The 20,843-nt window shown below is 54.3% G+C and overlaps 1 protein-coding gene across 1 annotated transcript in view; it reads right to left on the bottom strand.

Annotated features, from left to right (window-relative positions):
• Positions 1 to 20,843, bottom strand: part of EGFR (epidermal growth factor receptor) — a 157,144-nt gene that overhangs the window by 41,179 nt on the left and 95,122 nt on the right. The window contains exons 2-6 of the mRNA XM_036247102.1: positions 6,219 to 6,370; positions 5,205 to 5,388; positions 2,877 to 3,011; positions 1,043 to 1,111; positions 162 to 280 (exon numbers count right to left, since the gene is read on the bottom strand). Of these exons, the coding sequence (XP_036102995.1) occupies positions 162 to 280; positions 1,043 to 1,111; positions 2,877 to 3,011; positions 5,205 to 5,388; positions 6,219 to 6,370 (659 nt within the window). The remainder of the gene's footprint in view (positions 1 to 161; positions 281 to 1,042; positions 1,112 to 2,876; positions 3,012 to 5,204; positions 5,389 to 6,218; positions 6,371 to 20,843) is intronic.

Raw genomic sequence — 20,843 nt, 5'->3', positions numbered from 1 at the left:
GTAAGGGGGGGGGAGAGGCAGGACTATCACGGATGCTCTGCTCCCCGGCGAAGGGACATCCTCGTCTGCTACTACAAACATGGACCCCCGCATCTGGAGCCCGGGACGCCGCCCACGGGGGCGGGGCTGGTGGGCGGTGCCCGGGAAGAACTGGGACTTACCAGGCAGTCGCTCTCGCGGGGCCCCGTGCACCCCGAAGCGCACTGGTTGTGGCAGCAGTCACTGGGGGACTTGCCTCGGCAGCGCCCGGAACACTGCTGGGCACAGATGATCTTCGTCACTGAAAAGGAGCCAAGGTCCCTTGTGAGCTGAAGACCAAGGAGGGTGGAGCGGTCGGGTCCCCGGGGCCGTGCAGACAGAGTGACCCGTGAGCAGGAGGAGCTCAGTGACCCCGAGGCTTGTTCGAGCGCCCCGAGGGTCACGTTCTGCCGGACCACACCCAACCGCGACTTTTCTTCGTGACGCCTGTGCTCTCCGCTTGGTTTGTAACCACTAGGAGAACTGACCGGGCGAAGTCTAGGCTCTCGGACCTCCTCCATCATGAGATACGAGTTAGAACCGGGCTTCCGGGGGTTGGAAGCTCACACGGACGGCAAACACGCGAGCCAGGAAGCAGTGTTCGGAAGGACGTGTCGGTCGTGCCCGGTCAGGGGGTCTGTTCAGCTGACATGCCCCCAGGTCCCTTGGCCACCCACACTCCTCCACTCAGACCCCTGCAGAGAAGCCCCTTTGGAAAATGTCACTTGGAGGGGGCCCCAAAGCGAGGGGGAAGCGGGCAGACCAGCCCTCTGCTCCCAGGAACACCTGCCACACAGTTCGACTGACACCCGAGGCTCTCGCACGACCAACCAGCGCAGGTGCCCCAAACAGCCCACGCCGGGCCACCCACGGGGGCAGGGGGCAGGGCTGGCCTCACAGGGTGCCTCACGTCTGGCCTGTCAGTCGAGTGGATTTTGGAGCCTTCAGAGGGAAAACCAACCCAAGCAGCCGAGGGTCAGGGGAGGCGGGGCCACAGGCGCATCTGAACCGCTCACGGACTCACATTTCTGACAGTTCTCCTTCCCCGGGCCCCAGCAGCCGCCGTGGGGGCAGCTCGGGTCACACTTCTGGCCTGAGACATAAAAGCGAGAGTCACTTTCGTATCTCAGTGAAAGGGGACAAAGAACAAGACATCGCTGACCCCCTTCCGAAGCCTGGGAGTGAAAGAACGTTCTAGAAACGAGGGGGAGCCTTCACATGTCTTATTCTGCGTTAGTTGTCTGGCTGGTCTGCCGTCAGATGACGTGAAAGACGCTCGGCGAGGGGAATGCTGAACCACACACTGGTTCGATTCACATCCCGCCTTGGAAACTGAGGCAGAGCGATTATAGACTTGTCGCAGGCCAGGAAAACTGGGTGTCAATGAACTCGAAAACCCAGATTTCAAATCTGATTAGGCGTGGAGAATTTTCCAGCGTCTTCCATAACGACGTTAGGAGCATCTACCCTGGTGGGTGGGCGTGCACCCACTACAGCCTTGCTCTGCACACTCAGGAGGGGGTGGTCAGTTGCCCTGGGGAGTTGGGGTCCTGGACTCCGCCCTGGCCAGTTTTGCTCAGCGGTTAGAGTGCTGGCCTGCGGACCAAAGAGTCATGGGTTCGATTCCGGTCAAGGGCATGTACCTCGGTGGTAGGTTTGATCTCTGGCCCTGGTTGGGGTCGGGCAGGAGGCAACCAGTCGACGTGTCTCTCTCACATCAGTATTTCTCTCTCTCTCTCCCTCCCTCCCTCCTACTCTATCTGAAAATCAATGTAAAAAATATCCTTGAGTGAGGATTACAAAGCCCCCGGACCCAGGCAGAGAGAAGACCAGAGCCCTGACCACGGTGTGCATCGCTGTGCTGGCTATCTAAAACATCAGCTGTTAATTTGCAAGCTACTGTCAGGAAACATTTCCAGTGGATCAACTTTGGCAGTTTTCCTAAGCGACGGTCAACCACAGACGACAGCCACGCAGGTGCCTGATCTCGTCAGGTGCGTTTTGTTTTGCTCAGTATGGGGAGATCCGAAGACCACAGCGTCCTAGCTGCAGGGAGAGGACAGGCTGACCGCCAAGCCTGCTAAGGAGAGGTCAGCCCTGTGCTCTTCCCTCACACAGACACGGTGACCTGAGGGCGTCCCACCGGCAGGAGGAATTTATCTCCGGAGAATTCAGACTTCAAATGGAAGGGCTGGTGATACACCCCGTGACTGTCCAACCAGGACACCTGTTAATGTAACTGACACTCTTTATACCTGCCCCCAGGGGTGAAGGACAGGAATGTAATGCTGGTGCTCCTTAGATTCGGGAAGGACATTGAGGCTGGACCCCAAATGGACAGGGCTGCACACTGTGGAGGGAGGGAGAGAGAAAGAGAGAGAGAGATCAAGGCAGAGAGACAGAGAGAGAGACAGAGAGAGACAGAGAGAGAGAGAGAGAGAGAGAGAGAGAGAGAGATCGAGGCAGAGAGACAGAGAGAAACAAAGAAAAGACAGGACCAAACCAACACATAGAAATGTTCAAAGTGATGGTCTGTATAGAGTTATTTTTATCCCTACCATATTTTTCAAATTTCTATGATTAGCACCCATATTTTTCAAATTTCTATGATTAGCACCTGGTAGATTTATAAAAGAACAAGACTTAAAATAAAAATGCTTAAAGGCATCTTCCTGTAACAGAGGAAAACTTGTGCCAACCCGAGAGCTCATGATCTGCCTACAATTCCAGTCTGGCTCACACAGGTCTCGTCTGGCGGCAGAGTCTTGGTGTGAGGCGGACCCGGCCCTCCCCCACCCCAGCCCCTGCAGCCCTGCCCCCACCCCGGAGCTGCAGGCAGACGTCTGTGATGCACTCACAGTTGCTGGAAGAGTTCTCAAAGTTCATCGACATGTTGCTCAGAAAACTGCTGTCGACGATGTCCCGCCACTGGATGGTCCCCATGTTGCAGAGGGCGGGGTTGTTGTTGAACTTGACAGCACCTTGCAGGATCTCTGTGGGAGAGAGGGGCCCGGTGAGCACAGGTGCCGTCTCTCCTAGGCCCTCACGGAGCAGGCATGCGTCTCTTTACACGCTGCACCCTGCAAGACAGGCGGCAGCACGCGGAGGAGACCCCCCAGAACCTCAGTGGGGGCAGGTGGAGATGAGCTGAGGTGCCACGGAGGAGTCTGGATTTCCCCTGAGCTGGGCCTCTGCACAACGAACGGTCAGAATGGGGGGTGACGGGGAGGAAGGAGACCACGTGTGAGGCGGCAGGCACGGCATGAATGACCGCAGTACCAGGAGGGGGGTTGTGCTGCGCGGTGCTTTGGGAGCAAAGACTTCAGCGGAGCAGCGGGGTGAGAGTGACCGGGATCGAGAAGACTCTGTGTGTGTGATGAGGACACGGGGCGAACACCAGGAATGCAAAGGACTGAACAACTGTTTCCAAGGAACAAGCGATAGGACAGGAAAAATCTGGGGTGATAAGGAACATCAAGCCGGAGCGGAGGGACATGAAACACATTTACTGAGCGACTTCTATGCACAAGACACTGTGGCGAGTGCCGTGGGGTCCGCAAGGAAGAAGGAGGTCTGCTGGCTTCTCTCCGAGCACCGACAGGGAGACGGGCACGCAGATGGCGAGCACACGTCCACAGAGGACACGGGACATGATTCACACGCACTGTGAGTTAGTGCTCGCGATGGTCCTGTGGCGGTGCACAATTCCAGTGCAGCTACAGGAACAGCCCAACAGCCCCCAGGCGGGGGACGGAGGTGCCCCGTGCAGAAAGCACCGACGTGGAAAAGGAAGGGGCTCCCCGGGAGGAGCTTGGAGGTTGCTGGAAAGAATATTCCCAGGTGGTGGACAGAAGCAGACGGAGGGAGCGTACTATGGCTTCAGGCAGACAGGACAGGGCAGGGGCATGGAGGCTGGGTGGATGGTGGAGAATCGAGGGGTCCCAAAGGTGGGCTGGGAGGTCGGAAGGGCCGAGCTGTGGAGATTTGGACGTAAAGCCAGGGGTGACAGAGGGCCAATGGAGTGAAAGCATTCTCTCGGGAGGGAGCCAGACCAGGGGCGTGGGGTTCTGGCGGCGGGTCAGAACTGATCACAGCGCGGGGCTGGGGAGGCCGCTGTGATCACAGCTAGGGCAGCAGACCAGGGGCCAAGATGGGACGGCGCACCAGGTGGGGCCTTACAGGGCACCTGCCATCAGCTCCTGGGAGAAGGAGGCACCAGGCGCCCAGACTTGGAGTCACTGCCTGGCAGCTAGGGGGAGGCGGCCACCCTCCTTCTGTGTTTACTTCCGACACTGCAGGACGGCTCTCTGTGTTTATCATGAATAATGGTATTTAATTAACACCAAATAATTCACCTTGAGGAATTATCTAACAATATTAATTTGAATTTACACAACGTCAACAATACCAACAATAGGAACAGGCTGCTTTCAACAGTCTGGCTCTGCCTACAGTGACTCGCTCAGCCTTCTCCACAGCCCAGGTGTGCTGCATCGTTATGGACGTCTAGGTGAGGGGCAGGGACACACAGGGAGGCCGCCTCGGGTCCGGCTGCTGAACGGTGCAGCAGGGCTCGGAGCAAGGGCGTGGCATTCCACGAAGGCACCGATTTACCGTGCCTGGCACCATGCCCGCTCCAGAGCGAGGGCACAGTTCAGGTTGTCTTCCGTTTTTAAAAGATCGACTGCCCATCTCTCCTATCATCCTCCAGGTTCCTGCCTCAGGACCCTCACTGTGTCCCTGTCACCAGAATTCCACCCTCCCCGGGACACCTTCATGCCTCGCCCTCATGTAAACACGGCTTCGGCATGACAGCATGACCCTGAACACGGTCTCAGATGGGGGGTGATTGTTAAAGCACGTCCGCTATACCTGCGGCCCAGGTGACAAGGCCGCGCCTTACTCTCTCCCTGGGCGCTGGGAGCCTGGTCGCCCCTCTCCTTGCAGAGCCTGTACCATTTCTCGCTGACTCTGCGGCCCTGTCCCGGCTGCGGGCTAAGGGGACCTGGAAGAGACTCTGCGCTCAGCGTTCGCCGTTTCCATGACTCCCACCTAAGGGACCGCGCACACGGCTGGCCCGCGGTGCCCTTGTCTCTACGAATCAAAGTCCCTGAGCGGAATGAAGCCAGCGGCGGGCTGGCCAGGCCACAGAGTCCCGTGTGCCGGGCCCCGGGCCCTGCACTCACCCTGCAGGTTCCGCAGGGGCAGCTCCCTCAGGCCGCTGTTGCCCGGGCCGTAGTTGGACAGCACGGACAGAGCGTGCGTGTTCTCGAACAGCATGTTTCCCCGGATGACCTGCAGGTTCTCCAGGGGAATCTTCTCCACCACGTTGAGGGCGATGAGCACGTAGCCGGCGACCTCCTGGATGGTCTAAGGAGACAAGACACGGACTTGGCACTTCTCCAAGGAGGCACTCAAGCATGCAAGGTCTGAGCGGGTCCCAAGAGCCCGGGACACCCTACGGAACCGCGCACACGCGTGGCTGACCGGCGCGAGGCACGCAGGTGACCACAGGCAGGGCGTGGCCAGTGACAGGACGCGTCGCCACGCCCGCCCGAGCCTTGGGTCTGCGGCCGAAGAAAGGCAGTGTGACTGCTGAGCCGCAACTCTCATTCGACTCGGTGGTCAACGCACTCAGGTCAAAATGGAAATGTTTCATTAATTTATCTTGTATCTGTCTTGCCTGCTTTCTCATTAAAAAATGAAAACACAAAAATCAAACACTGAGGAGGAGACCACTCACACCCAAAGTGCACCTCTGGTTCCTAGTGGCTCGCTGGGGCCCACGGGGACACAGGCGGGCCCTTCGGGACATGGTGGCTGAGCTCTTCGTGGCTGGAAGCCAGCCTTGGTGGGGACTCTGCATTTACACCAAGGGAATGGGCAGATGCTACAAAGCAAGACTTTAAAAATTAAGAGCCAGTTACCAGGGTACCAGGGCTGAGGCCATGGTTACAAGAGTGCTCTTAGTGTCTGTGGTGACAGTGGAATGCCAGCCCGGCCTGTTTCTCTCGGGTCTTCTGTCCCCTGACCCTAGCTGGGGCAGTGGCCTCTCGTCGAACCCGCATCCGGAGGTCCCTAGGACTTGTAACTGCCATGGCAGAAGCAAACCTATGTCCAGGTACGTTCTGCCAGGCCGTCACCTGCCTCTGTTGACGTCTGTGATATCTGGGTAAGGCGATCAGATTCATCGGACTAACCTTCAAGAAGGAAAGGTCGTAGTTCCTTTGCATGTAGGTGATTTCCAGGTTCCCAAGGACCACCTCGCAGTTGTTCAGCATCCTGTGCAGGCTCAGGAAGTGGTCATCGTACGTGCCCAGCTGGGTGAGCTTGTTGTTGGTGCCTTGGCAAACTGGAAAACAACGACAGAGGAGATTCCCGTGAAATGCCCAGCAAGGCAGCAGAACTAAAATCAAACAGTGCTCACGAACTTCGGCTAACTCCGTGCTTCGGAGACGGACAGGATGGATTCTGATCAAGGCAGAGGGGACAGAAAGTTTCAGTTGTACAAGGTGCAGTTGACGAGAAGGAAGGACTGATCCCCGCCGCCGCGCAGGGACTTGTTCAAACATGTTAAAGATTCAAGGGGACACAGCTGAAATTCTATAAAAACCTTTGAGACAAATAGTCTGTAAGAGCTTCAGCAGGCAAAACAACTCATATCCTAAAGCATAGAAATAATATAATCACAACATTGAGTTAACCACGATATGATGATCTTCTCACTTTGCAAAAGGAGAACATGCCACCTTACATGTGTCCAAAGAATATTTACAAACATAATATACACTAGGCAATATTTTCTGACACAATACTGTACTCCCTCAAGTCAATGACGAGACTGTACGTTAAAACCCCAATGGCTGGAGGTTAAAAACACTCTTCAAAAACGAATGCCTCAAAGAATAAACTAGAGGTCTAATTACATAAGATTTGGTAAAGGGGAGGGGGGAGGGGGGAAATGGGGGACATCTGCAACAGTGTCAACAATAAAGATTTAAATAACATATCCGCAGGGGGGCCTTATAAGGAAAATTTAGTAAATAATGAGATGAAAACACACATTTAAAAAAAGACTCCGTTACTGAGAACCCAAGAGTCCTTCTGTCTGTCTGTCTACCCCCCTCCCTCCCACGAATCCAGCCCACACAGGTGGCATTCCCCTTGGCATACTCAGCTCCCTACTGTTGAAAGGAATCCGACTTAACACCAGAAGACAGTCAATTAGGGGACAGTTAGACTCTGGAACGGCCCTGGGTAGTCTGCATTTCAAAGCGAGGCAGAGGAGGATAATCAAGCCTCATTTACAAACCCAGCTCGCAGAAGACATGTCTAAGCAAGCGTGAGCGAACAAAGAGGTGCGTGGGATTCTGAGGCAGGGAACTTGTGAAGGGGCTACGTTTTGAACCGAAATTATCCTCAGAGTGAGGAGACACGGCCTGGCTGGCTTCGGAGGCGAGGCCAGGACCGGCGGAGTTCTTCCGAGTCTGCAGAGGCAGGACGACCACCAGCAGCCACGTGGCTGAGCACCAGGACAAGGCCAGCGTCAACGGGCCGGGCCTGTTCGGGGGCTCTTCCTAATTTACAAGGCTCTTTCATGGGCTCCCTGGTTCCCTGCTCATGGGCACTGCCTGGCGGGCATCAGGGGGTTCTCTGCCCTCTATTTCCGTGTCATGGCACAGAGCACATGTGCAGACACCTCATAACCAGCCCAAATTACTGACACCAGCGTCAGGTACGAAGCGACCTTGCCTCCTCTGTCACTCGGTGGGCATCTCCCTCTTCTCCCCTTTGGTGTCTCATTCCGATCTGGTGGCAGAGAGCAGGAGCAAGGGGAACTCAGACAGGCCGGCAAGATGGAGCCCCGTCGACTAGCTGCAGGGCAGAAGGACTCCGTATCCCTTCCAATCATAACATCGGACCCAGCACGGTCCGGCTGCTTTTGCCCAGGAGTCTGGGCTGCTCGATTTCAGCCTCAAGTTGGAACAGACGCACGTGGTTGGCTGCAAGACACGCAGACAGGGCCAGGCTGATGCCCAATTCCGAGGTTCTCGGATGTAGGTGAGGGGCTGCGGCGGTGACGCGTGACCTCCCCACTGGCACACCTTGCCACAAAAACTGCTCTCCTGGCTCACGGACTGTGCCCCCCGAATTCCAGCCCAACTGATTGGCTGCGGCCGGGGCAGCCACCAGCGTTGGCCGCACCCTCGTGTCAGCCAGGGGAACAGTAATGGTGTCGACTAGGACTCGGGGCTGGAGCTCGTTGGAGAAGAGTTTCTTCAGCCTACGGAGGGAAGAAACAGCCAGAGCCGCTGTCTTCTGACATGATCAAGGATATTGGCTTGTACGTTTCTCCCCACCACACCAAATGATTTTTACTATTGAGTCAATGGAAGTCACGTGCGCCAATCAAAAAGGAAAACACACCATGTGAGTTTAGCCTTTTAGTCAAGAAAACTATCATTTCATTCATTCATTCAAAAAATGGTCAGCGAGCACCACCCGTGTTTATTGGATGAACACCCACCACAAGTCTGCGTGGCTTTACAAGCAGTAGGACTCACTTCGAGAGTCAGGAAAAAGACCCTCTGTTTGGGAGACAATAGCGACATTGCTCACTGTGGAGGCGAACACAAATTCACAAAACACTTGGGGAACCCGCTGGACAGCTGTGCAAACAAACAAACGTGCTTCAACGTCCGTGTTAATGACGATGCCACTTCGGAAAACCTATTTGAGGAAACAGACCCGGACAGAAAAAAAGCTTCATGCGAGATGCTAACCATGATTTATCGATTTTTTAAAATTAATGGTGATAAAAACACGGCCAAGGACCCTAAAAAGCGCCCCCGTGCGACGTGTCTATTTCTTAGAGCGAGAACGCCGTTGGTGTTTATTTGGTTCCGTTTGAGGCGAGTCCACCTTGAGTCCGAGTCCAGGGTCAGTTACTGAAGTGTCCGGAGAAATCACGACGAGGCTGTTTCTTCCGCGGCTTCCTCCTGTCATCAAAGGGAGCGACAGCATCTGGTGACACCCAGGGTGCGGGCCAGAAGGGCTTGGCCTCGGTTTCTTGACTGAACGGAGTGTCATCTTGCCTCCAGCTTTCATACCCAATAGCTCGTGTGGTGGAACCAAGCAGTGAGGGGATGTAAATGTCAGACCACCGAGTCAGCATGGTCGTTAAAAAACAAAAACCACAGGCACACCACTGGCGGATTGAAGGCAAAACTCGGAGAAGCAAGGACTCTTCCATTCGTCCAAGAGAGCTTCTGCTCAGGCCCCTCCTCACCGCGCGACCTGAGTCACGAGCTCGCTGCAGAACCTCCTTGTTAACGTTAACTACTGAGCTCGGAGCCCTCCCGTGGGGAGCAGGCCAATGCTGTCCTCTTCCCCTCCCCCTTCCCGCCTTCCCCTCCCACAGGCACACACCCCCTAAACTCTAAGAAATCACATGGGCGGCGACAGTTCCTCCTGGGCAAACCCCCTACACCTGTCCCCAAGGCCCCCTTTTCTCTGACTTCTTAGCGAGCCAAAGCAGCCCAGCCTCGGCTCATTTTTCCACCTCGTTCCTTTCCTGTTATCCTAGGTCTTTCCTTGTCCCCAGTTTTAATAAACATGCTCTAAAATTCAAAAACAAACAAACAAACAAACAAAAAACTACTGAGCTCGGAGGGCATCTGGACGGGCGGTCGGGGACCTCTGTGGATGGGGACCTCCGTGGCTGGGCACGTGCCCTCAGGTGCTGTCCCCACTGCCGAGCACCTGCAGACGCGCTCACTCAAACTCTAACGGTAAGTGTCGAGCAGAGTGACTCTGGAATCTTTATCCAGAGAGAGAGAGAAAGGAACACATTATACTGTAGGAATGGCCTTAAAATACGCATGTAGGGTTAGGTGTTTAAGTAGTTTATTCGAAGAGAATTTAACGTTACTTCAGGGCTATGCCTCTGTGTCTTGCTCCCCCCCAAAGGCCAGTGATCTGCTGGGCCCTTGGCAAATCTGAAGACAAATCCGACCGAGTCAAGAGTCGCAGGATCTACACAGCACTGAGCTTTTCTCTCTCAAACGGGGTGATGAAGCGTCAAACACGCGAAGAGCCTAGAGAACCGGACTGGGCGCCCGCTTCCTCGAGCCTGCTGCTGGGCTCACTCCGTCTCGTACCCCCTCTGACGTTCAGCGCCTTTCGAAGGAGGGTCCAGGTGTCCCTTCCCTGGGGCGACACTGCTTCCTTCCTGTTCAATGTCGTTTACAGTCGCTGTGACGTGACACCCACAAACTGCGGTTTCCGCAAATGCACGCGTGTGCGCCCCGCACGCCGGGGCCCAGGACTCGGATCGCTTTCCCCTCGCCACGGCCTTTCGGGTTGATGGATCACGAGATGCTGCCCTTCCGCCGAGGCTCGTCCCGCAGCCAGTGTCTGGAGAGTCGCCCCGGTTGAAAACGTGTACTGACTTGGCTTTGACAGATTCAGAAAGTGTGTCCTAAGAGGCCACCTGTATTATCCTTGGGCATCTTCAGCTGATCCTCAGCCTGGTGGTGTTTTTTCCTCAAGAGCCCTACGATGTATCCGAGGGGGATATAAACAGCCTGACTCCTGCAAGTCCCAGAGTGCCCCTCCCCCCGCGGCAGGATGCAGTGGGCACCCCTCTGCCACAAGCCTGGGCAAATGTGCTGTAGACTGAAACATGCCATCCAAACCAGTTCCTCCAGATTTCCCCAAACCCACTCAGACACTTGGAATCGCCCGTGTAAATGTGTAATTGTTTTAATTTGCTGTTTTCTTGGCTCCACATGAGCGGCGGCCAAGGCCGTTGCGCCCTCATAAACCCTCCCTTGGCTCCCGGGCTGTCTGGGAGCATCTCGTCTGGAAGCAGAGATCACACCTTTTTCTTATTCCTTCCTTGTTTTTCTCGAATTTTCTACAGTGATCACACAAGGCTTTATAATAAAACATTACTGAGGATACAAGGTACAGACAACTGTGTTGACCAAGGGCAGAAAATGGGTATTGTCATAAAATAATTTTTTTTAACAGAGAAAAAAAATGAAGAAGTGATCCCACACAACTATTAAGATCAATCCTCCAAGGAGACAAAAAAAAAAAAAGCTCCTCCAAGTTGTCCATTATCTGTGACAGAAGGCGTTGTGAACATGCCTTACAGATCAGAAATAACTTTTGAACAAGAAGTCCTACGTACAGAATGTGTCAGAAACGCAAGGACGAGGCTGCGGTTCATTCGCACCCTTGCTGTGCAGAATCCCTGCACCCCTCAGGTCTGGGAAGACCATGCACAGAGGGCTTCCAGGTCTATAAATACATTTTTTTACATTGGTTTTGGGGAACACAGAACAAATGTATCCCGCAGAAGGATACAAATGTTACAAATCCTGACAACAGCACCAGACTGGCCTATAAAACCAGCCAGAGTTTGTAACAATGGGAAAGTAGAAAATGTGCAGCTGAGTCATCATGAAATAATTAGGAAAACAATAAAAGTAAATACAAAGTAGCATTTAAATCTTCACTGTGAGCGGAATCAAAGGCTTTGTGAAGTGGGAAAGGTTTCATTAGAATGGTGAAGGTTTTTTTTTTTTTTATAATTTTCCCGAACTTCTTGTTTTGTCAGGAGTCCCTGATGAGTTGTATTTGATTTTGTCACCGAGGATCAGGTCTCAGTGTGCAGGCGTCAAACACAGGTGTTAAACCGAACGTGGTCTGCCCTGCAAGCTGGACATGCACACGGGTACTCAGAAGTCCCCTGAAATATCCCGTCCTCTGCCCTGCGCATTATAATGTGCCCAGTGGACTCCACCTGCCAAGCCGTCGGGCGTCCAACACAGCTGCAGACTCAAGGAACGCTCCCTAAGTTAACGAGCAGGAGACTTGAAAAAAATGTCTCTTTTATTTTTGATGCAGGGAACAGAGTGCCAACACTGGTTGACGTCCATCCCCAGGATTCTCTACCTCGCCATTAAAATGATCCCAAGCCGAGCTTTTGATTGAAAAAATATATATACCAAGTAGAGGAAGGGCACCTTTGCATATCGTCTCCTCTCTTGGGGCATTAACTAGTGCCGCCTCTGAACCCACAAAGGCCGGTTCTGTGAGGGACTGTGAACTATGTTTCTAGTGAGATCATCAAACCTCTCCTATCAAGGTGACGGTATCACTGTGGAATGATCTCCAGTTATCTCAGCTCTTTGGGTCTCAGGGTTCTCACTGGTCACGAGACCAGCCCCACTGATGTGGCGGAGTAGCTGTGAGCCATAATAAGACCACACATCTCTCTGCCGAAGCAGTATCCACAGCTACCTCTCTGGACCGCAGGCCGACGCTCTAACCGCTGAGCCAGACTGGCCAGGGCTCCACGGCTACTTCTGCCTATGTGTCTCCAATGACACTAGCAAACTGTCCCCCTACCCAAGAGATTTCGCCCTTTTTTTAAAAAAAAAAGTATTTTTTACTTTTATTTATTTATTTTTAATCCTCACCCAAGGATATTTTTCTATTTATCTGCAGATACTAGAGTGGGAGGGAGACAGAGGGAGAAAGGGAGAGAGAGAAACATCAACGTGACAGGGACACGTCGACTGGTTGCCTCTCGCATGACCCCGACCAGGGCTGGGGATGAACCGCGACCAAGGTATGTGCCCTTGGCTGGAATCGAGCCCACGACTCGTTGGTCTGCAGGCTGACGCTCTACCACCGAGCCAAGCCAGCCAGGGCTCCCCAAGGGATTTCTACATTTTAAATGGACTCAGAAGAATTGGTGAGTTGTGTTGCAACTAGGGATGCTTTAAAAGTCTGGAATAAACGATATCACTTCTCAATATTATAGGATGTTGCCCAAAGGATGGTGCTCATCACAGACACGAAAACATCTGAAACCACAGGGCGGGCAATCCATTCCATTTTTTATACGTAGTTGAATGGCTAGTAAATCGGAACTGAATTAGACCTGTGGTTGGACTATTTGAAACTGATTGGGACTAAAAAAGATTTTAGAAAGCAATTATCTATTCATTTTCTATTCATTCAAGCCAATGAATCTCTTTTGAGTACCTACTCTGTGCCTGGCAACACACTGTGCGTTGGCGGCCAGTGTCTCTGCCCAAGTGTATTTAAACGTGTGGACACACTGAACAAAAAAATCCGTGGCTATGTCGGGGTGCGCAGGCTCGGCTACCTGCGTGGCCGGGTCACTCCTGGACGGGATACTGGCTGTGGAGCAGGCTCAGGGGAAAGGAGAGAACACTGGATGTGGTTTCAAACTCTCTCCGTGAAAATGTAAACAGTGACTTCGCTGTGCCTGGCTTTTCCTTTCCAGAGAGACAAGGAAGCCGCTCCCCCGGCCTGGGCTCTGCGCCCCTCATCTCCTCGCTGGGCCCGTGCTTACTCGTGTTCAGGGACGTCTTCACACACGGGCATACTTCTGGGATGAATAACACCGCCTCCCTTCCAAGCCTGCTGGCCGAAGCCTGGAGCAGCTGTGCCCCCGCCCGAGGTCAGTTCTGCGGGATGTCGGACCTGCTCTCTCCAGCGAGCACTGGGCGGCCAGAGCCGGGACAGCGCTCACCCCTCACCCCCGGCACCCCCTTTGCAGAGCTCCTCCAGGGGCTCCAGCTGGAACCTGCCTGTCCCTGGTGTGCACAGCAGACCCCACTGAGATCGGATGGCTGGCACCATGGGAGGCTCAGAGGCCGCAGACAACGGGGCATCATGGTGTGGGGGAGGGGTTGGCAAAGAAGTGGGACATATAAATGGGCAAACGGGGTGAGTGAAGACCACCAGGCTCCAACCCTGACGAAAGGTGGACTCCAGACTGCCCACTGCGGACCGCCCCTTTCGCCCCTGACTTAGCTGGACCCCGTTCGGGGGGAGCGGGCGAGAGGCTGCCGGTGGGAGGGGGCGTGAGCCCGCGGGTGGCCCCCGCCCCTCAGCCCTCCGCACGCCGCTGGCCACCTGCTGCTTCCCAGCCTGTCCCAGGGCAGTTCAGTGGGTGCAGCCTTGCTCCTCCCAGATGAGCCTTCACATCCGGGACGGTTCCTCAAGGTGTCGGGCAGCAGAGGCAGGGCCAATGAGGCTTCCTCGTCTGGGCGGGGCCCGCCCAGCTCACAGACCTTCTGCCTGCCGTGCGCCCCGGCTCACAGGAGTCACCACCTCCCCAAGGCCTGAGTAATGGTCCCGTTCTGGTGGCCGATGTGCTGGCGAGGGCCTCTCTTGGACTCACCTGAATGCCACGTGTGGCCGAAACGCATGGGGGGGGAGGGGCAGGCGTCAGGTGTCGCTGGGGCCCCGGAGGGAGGTGCGCCCCACAAGTGCTCTGTGGTCTGCACCAGGGTCACGAGGGGCTGTCCATGCTTCCGCTCGGGCACTCGCTCCATGGGCACAGTCAATAAAACACTACAGCGGCGCTGTCCCAAAGGCACTGGGAGTCTCGCTGCCCAGAAGGAACATCTTGGCCCTTGGGGAGATGACTTCACACGGGGAGTAATCACAGGACATCCCAAAGCCACGCAAGAGATGTGCTCAAGGAACATGAGTCAGAAAGAGGGGAGTCACCAACCTCCAGCTCCCTGGGGCGGGGACTCCAAGTCCTCATCATGGAGCGAAGGAGAGAAAGCGTCCGTTCACACTCGGAGAGAAGGTCGGCCGGTGGTGCCCGCGCTGGGCTGGGGGCAGGGGGCTGTCTCCGCTTGTCTGCTGTGTTCCCTGTGCCCCCTCCTCTGGGTCACTGCCCACAGCCTGGTGTGGGGGTGCAAGGGACCCCTCTGGGTCTGCCGACAGGTACCTGTAGGATTCACCCCTCCAGCTGTTCTTCCTACTGAACAAAGTCCTGGGACATTCGTCCTTTGCAAGGAAGGGAAGCTTTTCCAACCAGGATGGGGGAGCCTTTCCTGCAGGTGCTTCTCTGTGTACAGACTCTGTTTGGGTCCTACCCCCACCCCCTGAGCTAGTTTAAATGTTCTTTTAAACATTTTCTGCTATTATCACCCATCTTTTAAAAAACAGCCTCGAATGCACAGTTGTGTTTCAAGGCTGTCTCTCTGGAAAGACACACATTCAAGTTGGTTTCCCCATGAGCATTAGAAGAAACCATACACGTACAGAGCCGCTTTCCCAAGCCCCCAAAACAAACCCAAACCCAAAGCGAATGACAACACCAAACATCTAAGCAAGGGAGCGATCACAGAGACGCCAGGACAGGCCGTCGCCAGTGTCCTTCTGGGGACAAGGATGCTCCCGGAGCCCTGGCCGCCCTCCCCTCCCCTCCGCCCAGGGAAGGCCGCGCCCAGTCCCTCCAGCTGGGGTGCTGCCCGCCGTCGCTGTCGGGCCTTCCCAAGAGGCTCTTGCAGAACCACAGGAAAGCCCGCGGGGACACGCGGGGACACGCGGGGACACTCCAGAGGTCTTCTGAGGCTTCCTACCGGGGAACCCACAGGACCCAGGGCAGGGCTGCAATCTCCCCCAAGCATCACTCGTGGGAACCCCAGAACCCGCAGGAGTGGGCAAGGGAAGGGGAGCTGTGTGGAGGCAGGAGGAAGCCCAGGCTCCCGCTCCAGGAGAGGGGGTGGGGTCAGCAGAGGGGACCAAGCTGGCGGATTTCTAAGCCATTCCCAAGTCTGAGCTCGCACCGGGGACTTCCAGCTGGGATCGTTCCCGGGGGACACGTCGCATCCTTTTGCCGCTGGGGACCAATGAGAAGCAGTGAAAGGAAGAGAGATAACGTCCTGGGGGGTTGGTGGTCGCTCCCCCAATGGGCGGAGGCCATGCCCCAGAAACAGGTCAGGTCCTCAGCACAACTACTCAAACCATCGCTTCAGTTTCTGTCAGATAGGATTTGAAAAGTCACAACAGGAAAAACAAAGTGAAAAGCTAGCCCCCACCCCCCAGCCTTTTCGACTTCAGCACAATAAGCAGACTGAACGGCACCGGCATCGGTCCACGGCCGTGACTGGGATCACGGCGGCCAGAGGGCAACTCTACTTCTGCCCCTCCCGAGGCGACTTCTTCACCACGTGGGGTTTCTTTCCCCTTCGTCCGTAGTGCAGGGACCTCCACTCCCGGGAGGACGCGGAGAGATGGGAGACTCCGGTCAGAGCCTGCGACACACGGCAGACCCTCAAGAACGGCACCGGGTCTCCAGGGGGAGCGGAGCCTGGACCGGCTCCAGGGGGAGGAGTCGCTTCCTTCCTTCCAGGCGCTCCCGAGGGTGACCCCTGCCCTCCTGCTCGACGGCTGCGTGTGGCCCGCAAGCGGCCCTGAGCTCTTGCCGCCGAGGGAGGGACAGCTGAGCTGACCACAGCAACTGGCCTGCCTCGGTCCCAGGGACGAGCGGCGGGCTCCACAGGCGGCGTGGGGACCTGTGTCCCACCTGGCAGCCTGCGCTGGGCACCCGGCACTGAGGAAGCCACACCTATCGTGTGCCGGTCAGAAGAATCCCCTCGAGACACCCAACCCCCGCCTGCCCCGGGAACATTCTCTACCGCTGTTATTGCCTTTAGACAAAGGCCTCCCTTGACCTTGACCCTTGGTGGTGGTTTCAGAAGTGGAGCCGGGTGGACGCACGTGTTTTCATTTTGCGCTCGTTTTAAAGAGACCGTTTCATTTCCACGCGCTTCTACTTAATGTGAATATCCTTCTTAAGTCTCCTCTTAAAATGGGAACAGGAAGTGGCAGTGCAGGGGACACACCCTGTCCTCCTGGGAGGCCTGACCTCTCCCCCTGGTCAGCTCTGCAGCCCAAAGCCCGCTTCCTGGGGTCACTAGGTGGAAAGACCAACTCAAAAATCACTGACGACCAGCGAGGGTGCTCCAGGGAAGCCCAGGACAGTCTGCTGTGGAAGAATCTTAGCTTTGGCTCAGATACTATTGTTTCTAGAACACACAGCCCCTCGTGGGGAGGGCTGTCAGCGAAAAGCCACCGTCTTCGTAGGAAACTGTTTGCTCTGAGGTGGGTCACCTGCCTGGAATAAGGAGAGACGGAGGGACCAGCCGGAGCTGGCCTCTCAGGCCGCAGGTCTGTCCAGGAAACAGAGCTGGAAGCCTCGTTGGGGGACAACCCAGAGTAGGGCTGGTGCACTTTTCCTGCAAAGAGCAGGGAATAAATATTTTGGGCTTGCAAATCACATGGTCTTTGTCCCAGCCACTCAACTCTGCCGCATGTGTGCCAAACCAGCCAGAGACAACGAGCCCAGGAACGGGCAGGACGGCATCACATGCTAATAAAACTTTATTTTCAAAAACAGGCAGTTTAATAAGCTGGATCTGGCCCGTGGGCTGTACTTTGCCAGCCTCTGCTTTGGAGGAAGGCCTAACAGGAGGTCAGGAATTACAGAAGGTCTGGACATGCCATGGTTCGATTTAGGATTTTTCAACTTAACGATGGTGGGAAACCGTACTACGGATTTTGAATTCTAAGACTTTCCCAAGGCTGGAGCTTTGAGATACAGGCTGTCTTGTAATGCTGGGCCGTGGTGGCTGTAGCTCCCCATCAGCCCTGTGGTCACAAGGGTCAACAGCTGATAAGGGACCGGTACTGTGTCGCCAGGGATTTTGGAGATTGTGTGCTGAGCACGGTGAGGGTGGGCTAGGCTAAGCTACAATGTTCGGTAGGTTAGGTGTACTCAATGCATTTCTGACTCACAATGTTTTAACCTAATGATTGGGATGTGTACCCATCATAAGCTGAGGAGCACCTGTATATGATGAGAAGTCCCTTTCTCCTGTCCTTTCTAGAAGATAAACTGGTTAAAGTGATTCACTTCCCTTCAAGGTCAAACAAAGTGTTTTCTCAGGGTTACGATCCTCCTGTGTCATCATCAGCTCAACAGAGGAGTCAGAGAGACAAAGTCCTGAGAACTGATAGGAATTGCGGGGGCCGGGGCTGTTACTCATTTAGGTGTGGTTTTGTGTCTGGGGTGTTGCGGGTCTGGGCGAGGCATCATTTACTTTCAGAATTGGATATACAACTCGAAGTGTCCCCCCTCTATCCAGGAACCCTAGCTTTCCACGTCCATGACAGATGGTTGTCAGGCCGGCTGGTCCTTCTGAGTGACTAAGAGTTTTAATCTTGCCCAGTGTGTGGCACAGTCCACGCTTGTACTGACACAGAGCCCTTCTGACCTCGACCTTCTTCACCGCGGGGCTAGCCCACAGCTAGTTTCCTCTGGCTGAACACAGACGCACCGCTCAGCCCCCGCGTCCTACTGCTCCCCGCACCCAGGGCTGTCCTCCAAGTGCCCCTCCGCCGCCATGCTCTCGGGACGTCCACGTGTGTGGCTTCCTTCACAGCCAGCTCCTCCAGCTCCTGCTCCCGGCTGCCTCTGCGGGTTCGCCTTCGCTCCCCCTCGGGGTGACGGCATCCTGTGGTCTCACAGCACACGCCGTCTCTTTAAGGAACGCTGCGTGCTCCTGAGAACAGCGCACACACTCTGTGTTCCGTCGATGGCCCCTTCGCGTTCCCCGGGGACAGTCAGCGAGTCGTAAAGATGAGTAAGGACTGGCGAGTCACCGACGGCCCTGCGCACACACCATAGAGAAGTGCTCAGCAGTCTCGGTCCACTTTTTTTTTTTTTTTGAGGCTGAATAACTCATACGGCCGTTGAGCAATGGAAATGGAATCCCCACAGCGTCTATTAATAGTAGGGCTGACGGTAAATTCCTCCCCAGCTGGATGAGAAAGTATTTTTCCTTGCTTGGTCTCTCGTAGGTTTTCGTTTCTATAGCATCCTACTGGCCTAACAGGCTGAGATTTGTTACTGACTGGGGAGACAGGACTCCTGCTGGAAGCCCATTTCCCGACGGAAGACATTTGAGATTTAAGCAGAGTGATGTACCCCCAAACCAGGACTCCCCTAGAATAATAGGCAAGAAAGCATATTGTGGCCATCTCGGCTTCATTATCAATTACTGAATGCGTGAAACTAAGTCACACGGGTGATTCACAGAACATATATATATTTTTTTATCTTTTGAAAAAATTACAAACTTTAGCCTCTCGCTTACGTTTTCACCTTGCTTCCGGAAAAGATTTCGCCTCTCTTCTTGGCGAACCTTTCTTTTACAGCCTTCACGTCGACCTGCGGACATGACGGGGCACCGGCTCCATCCCGACAGTAATCCCAGGGGCTGGTTTTCTTCACCCCTAAGCGAGAAACGACTTGGACTTTTCCCCTGGAAGACACTTAGGCAGAATCTCTAGAAACCACCCAGGCTGCTTTGGATGATCAGAAGTGTCTTTCCAAATACAAGCACTGTTAGGAGAAGCTCCAAGGCTTCTCACCGAGATGCCCTGAGGTGGGGACCACCTCGCATGTCCAGGAGACGCCTGGTAATGAAGGGAGGAGTGACGGGAAGGGGCTGGAGCCAAGTCACTGGATCTAAAATACACCCCCCATGGGAGCTGCCTAGCCCACACTACGTCCAAGTACTAAATCCAGGCTGAGCAGCCCGCTCCAGGAGATGGAAACGCTTCCGTTCGCCCCGTGCCCGCCCTGGCTTCTCCGCTGTCCCGTTCAATCTGACAGAACATGTCCAGAGAGATACAGTCATCCCTGGCAACCCAGGGTCCTGCATGTCCCTGCAAGGCCGGTGCTGTGTGAGGGTGCTGCTGGCCAACGGCCTTTTCAATGGCTGGGAGGCCTGGCCTCGAGCAATGAACATATTTCACTGGGCTGGTAATCTGTAATCTACTCCGCTTGTTTGTTTGTCTTCTGGCTTTTTAAGCTGACGGTCTGGTTACAGAGGCCAGGAAGGAGAGAATTAAAAAAACTGTAATGTGCGCTTCATGTCTTAACCGAACTCATCCTGAAGCTGTTTGTTCTGGCTCACGGTCAATCCTTTGGAGCTGGGGTGGGAGCCGAAGGGGTTATTCCCAAGGGGCCAGAGGAGTACCTTCCAAAGAACTGGTTCCTATTTTGTTCAGTGGCCACTCCAACCAGATTTTTTTCCCCCTTGAAGCCGAGAAGGTTTTCTAAACAAGTATTTCTTTGTAAGCTCAATTAACTTTCACAATAATCTGCGCTTTTAGTTTAAGAAATACAGATGTTGTGTGGGTGGTGGCGAGGGGGAGGGGGTGGGGAGTGAGGATAAAGCAGAGTAAGGTTATAGATATCTTCTCCCCTGGAAAATGTGGTAACGCTTTCTTTCATGGAAAAAGTACAGCAATTGGGAGGATTAGTAAAACATGGAAATCATTTGTTAAACAAATAGAGAAAGCCACGGCTGTTGGGCTGTGGGGGGGGGGTGGGGGGGGGCAGGCGGGGCCTCCTCCTTCCTAAGAGGGCCAGGTCTTCGGGACAGGGTTATCTGGAATTAGAATTCTGTGCTTGAAAATAGTCCAAAAGTTGGGGAGTTAGAACCAAGCCCTTCATGCAAATGCTAGCTCAATTTGTAAACGAAATACAAACCCCCAAATGTTAAAGAACAATTAGGAGTAAGTATTGATATGCCAAAGAATAAGGGAACTCTCATTAATTAGACAATACATTCATGGGTTTTACCATTGGAAATACACTTGCTCTCCCTTCCCATGTCTGTCTATTCACTTAGCATTCGGTGTTGATTTGAGGTTCAGTGGGGGTGTTTGGGTTTTGCTGAATGCTTGTGGCTATTTCACAGGACAATTCCTAAGTAAATTTTAAACCCCAAATCCCACAATACTTTTCATATAATGAATGCTCTATTCATTATACACTCATCCACTTACAAATTAAATAACATTTACAAAATACTGTATGGTTTAGACTCGCAACTAATCTAGGCTTTCTAATTCATGTCGACGTAATACTTAAACTGTTTTTGAACAAAATCCACCCAGTAGGG

Source organism: Molossus molossus, unplaced genomic scaffold (assembly GCF_014108415.1).
Source record: "Molossus molossus isolate mMolMol1 unplaced genomic scaffold, mMolMol1.p scaffold_m16_p_7, whole genome shotgun sequence".
Lineage (NCBI taxonomy): Eukaryota > Metazoa > Chordata > Mammalia > Chiroptera > Molossidae > Molossus > Molossus molossus.
Note: the sequence above shows the minus strand (reverse complement) of the source record. Positions and strands in the feature narration are given on the sequence as shown.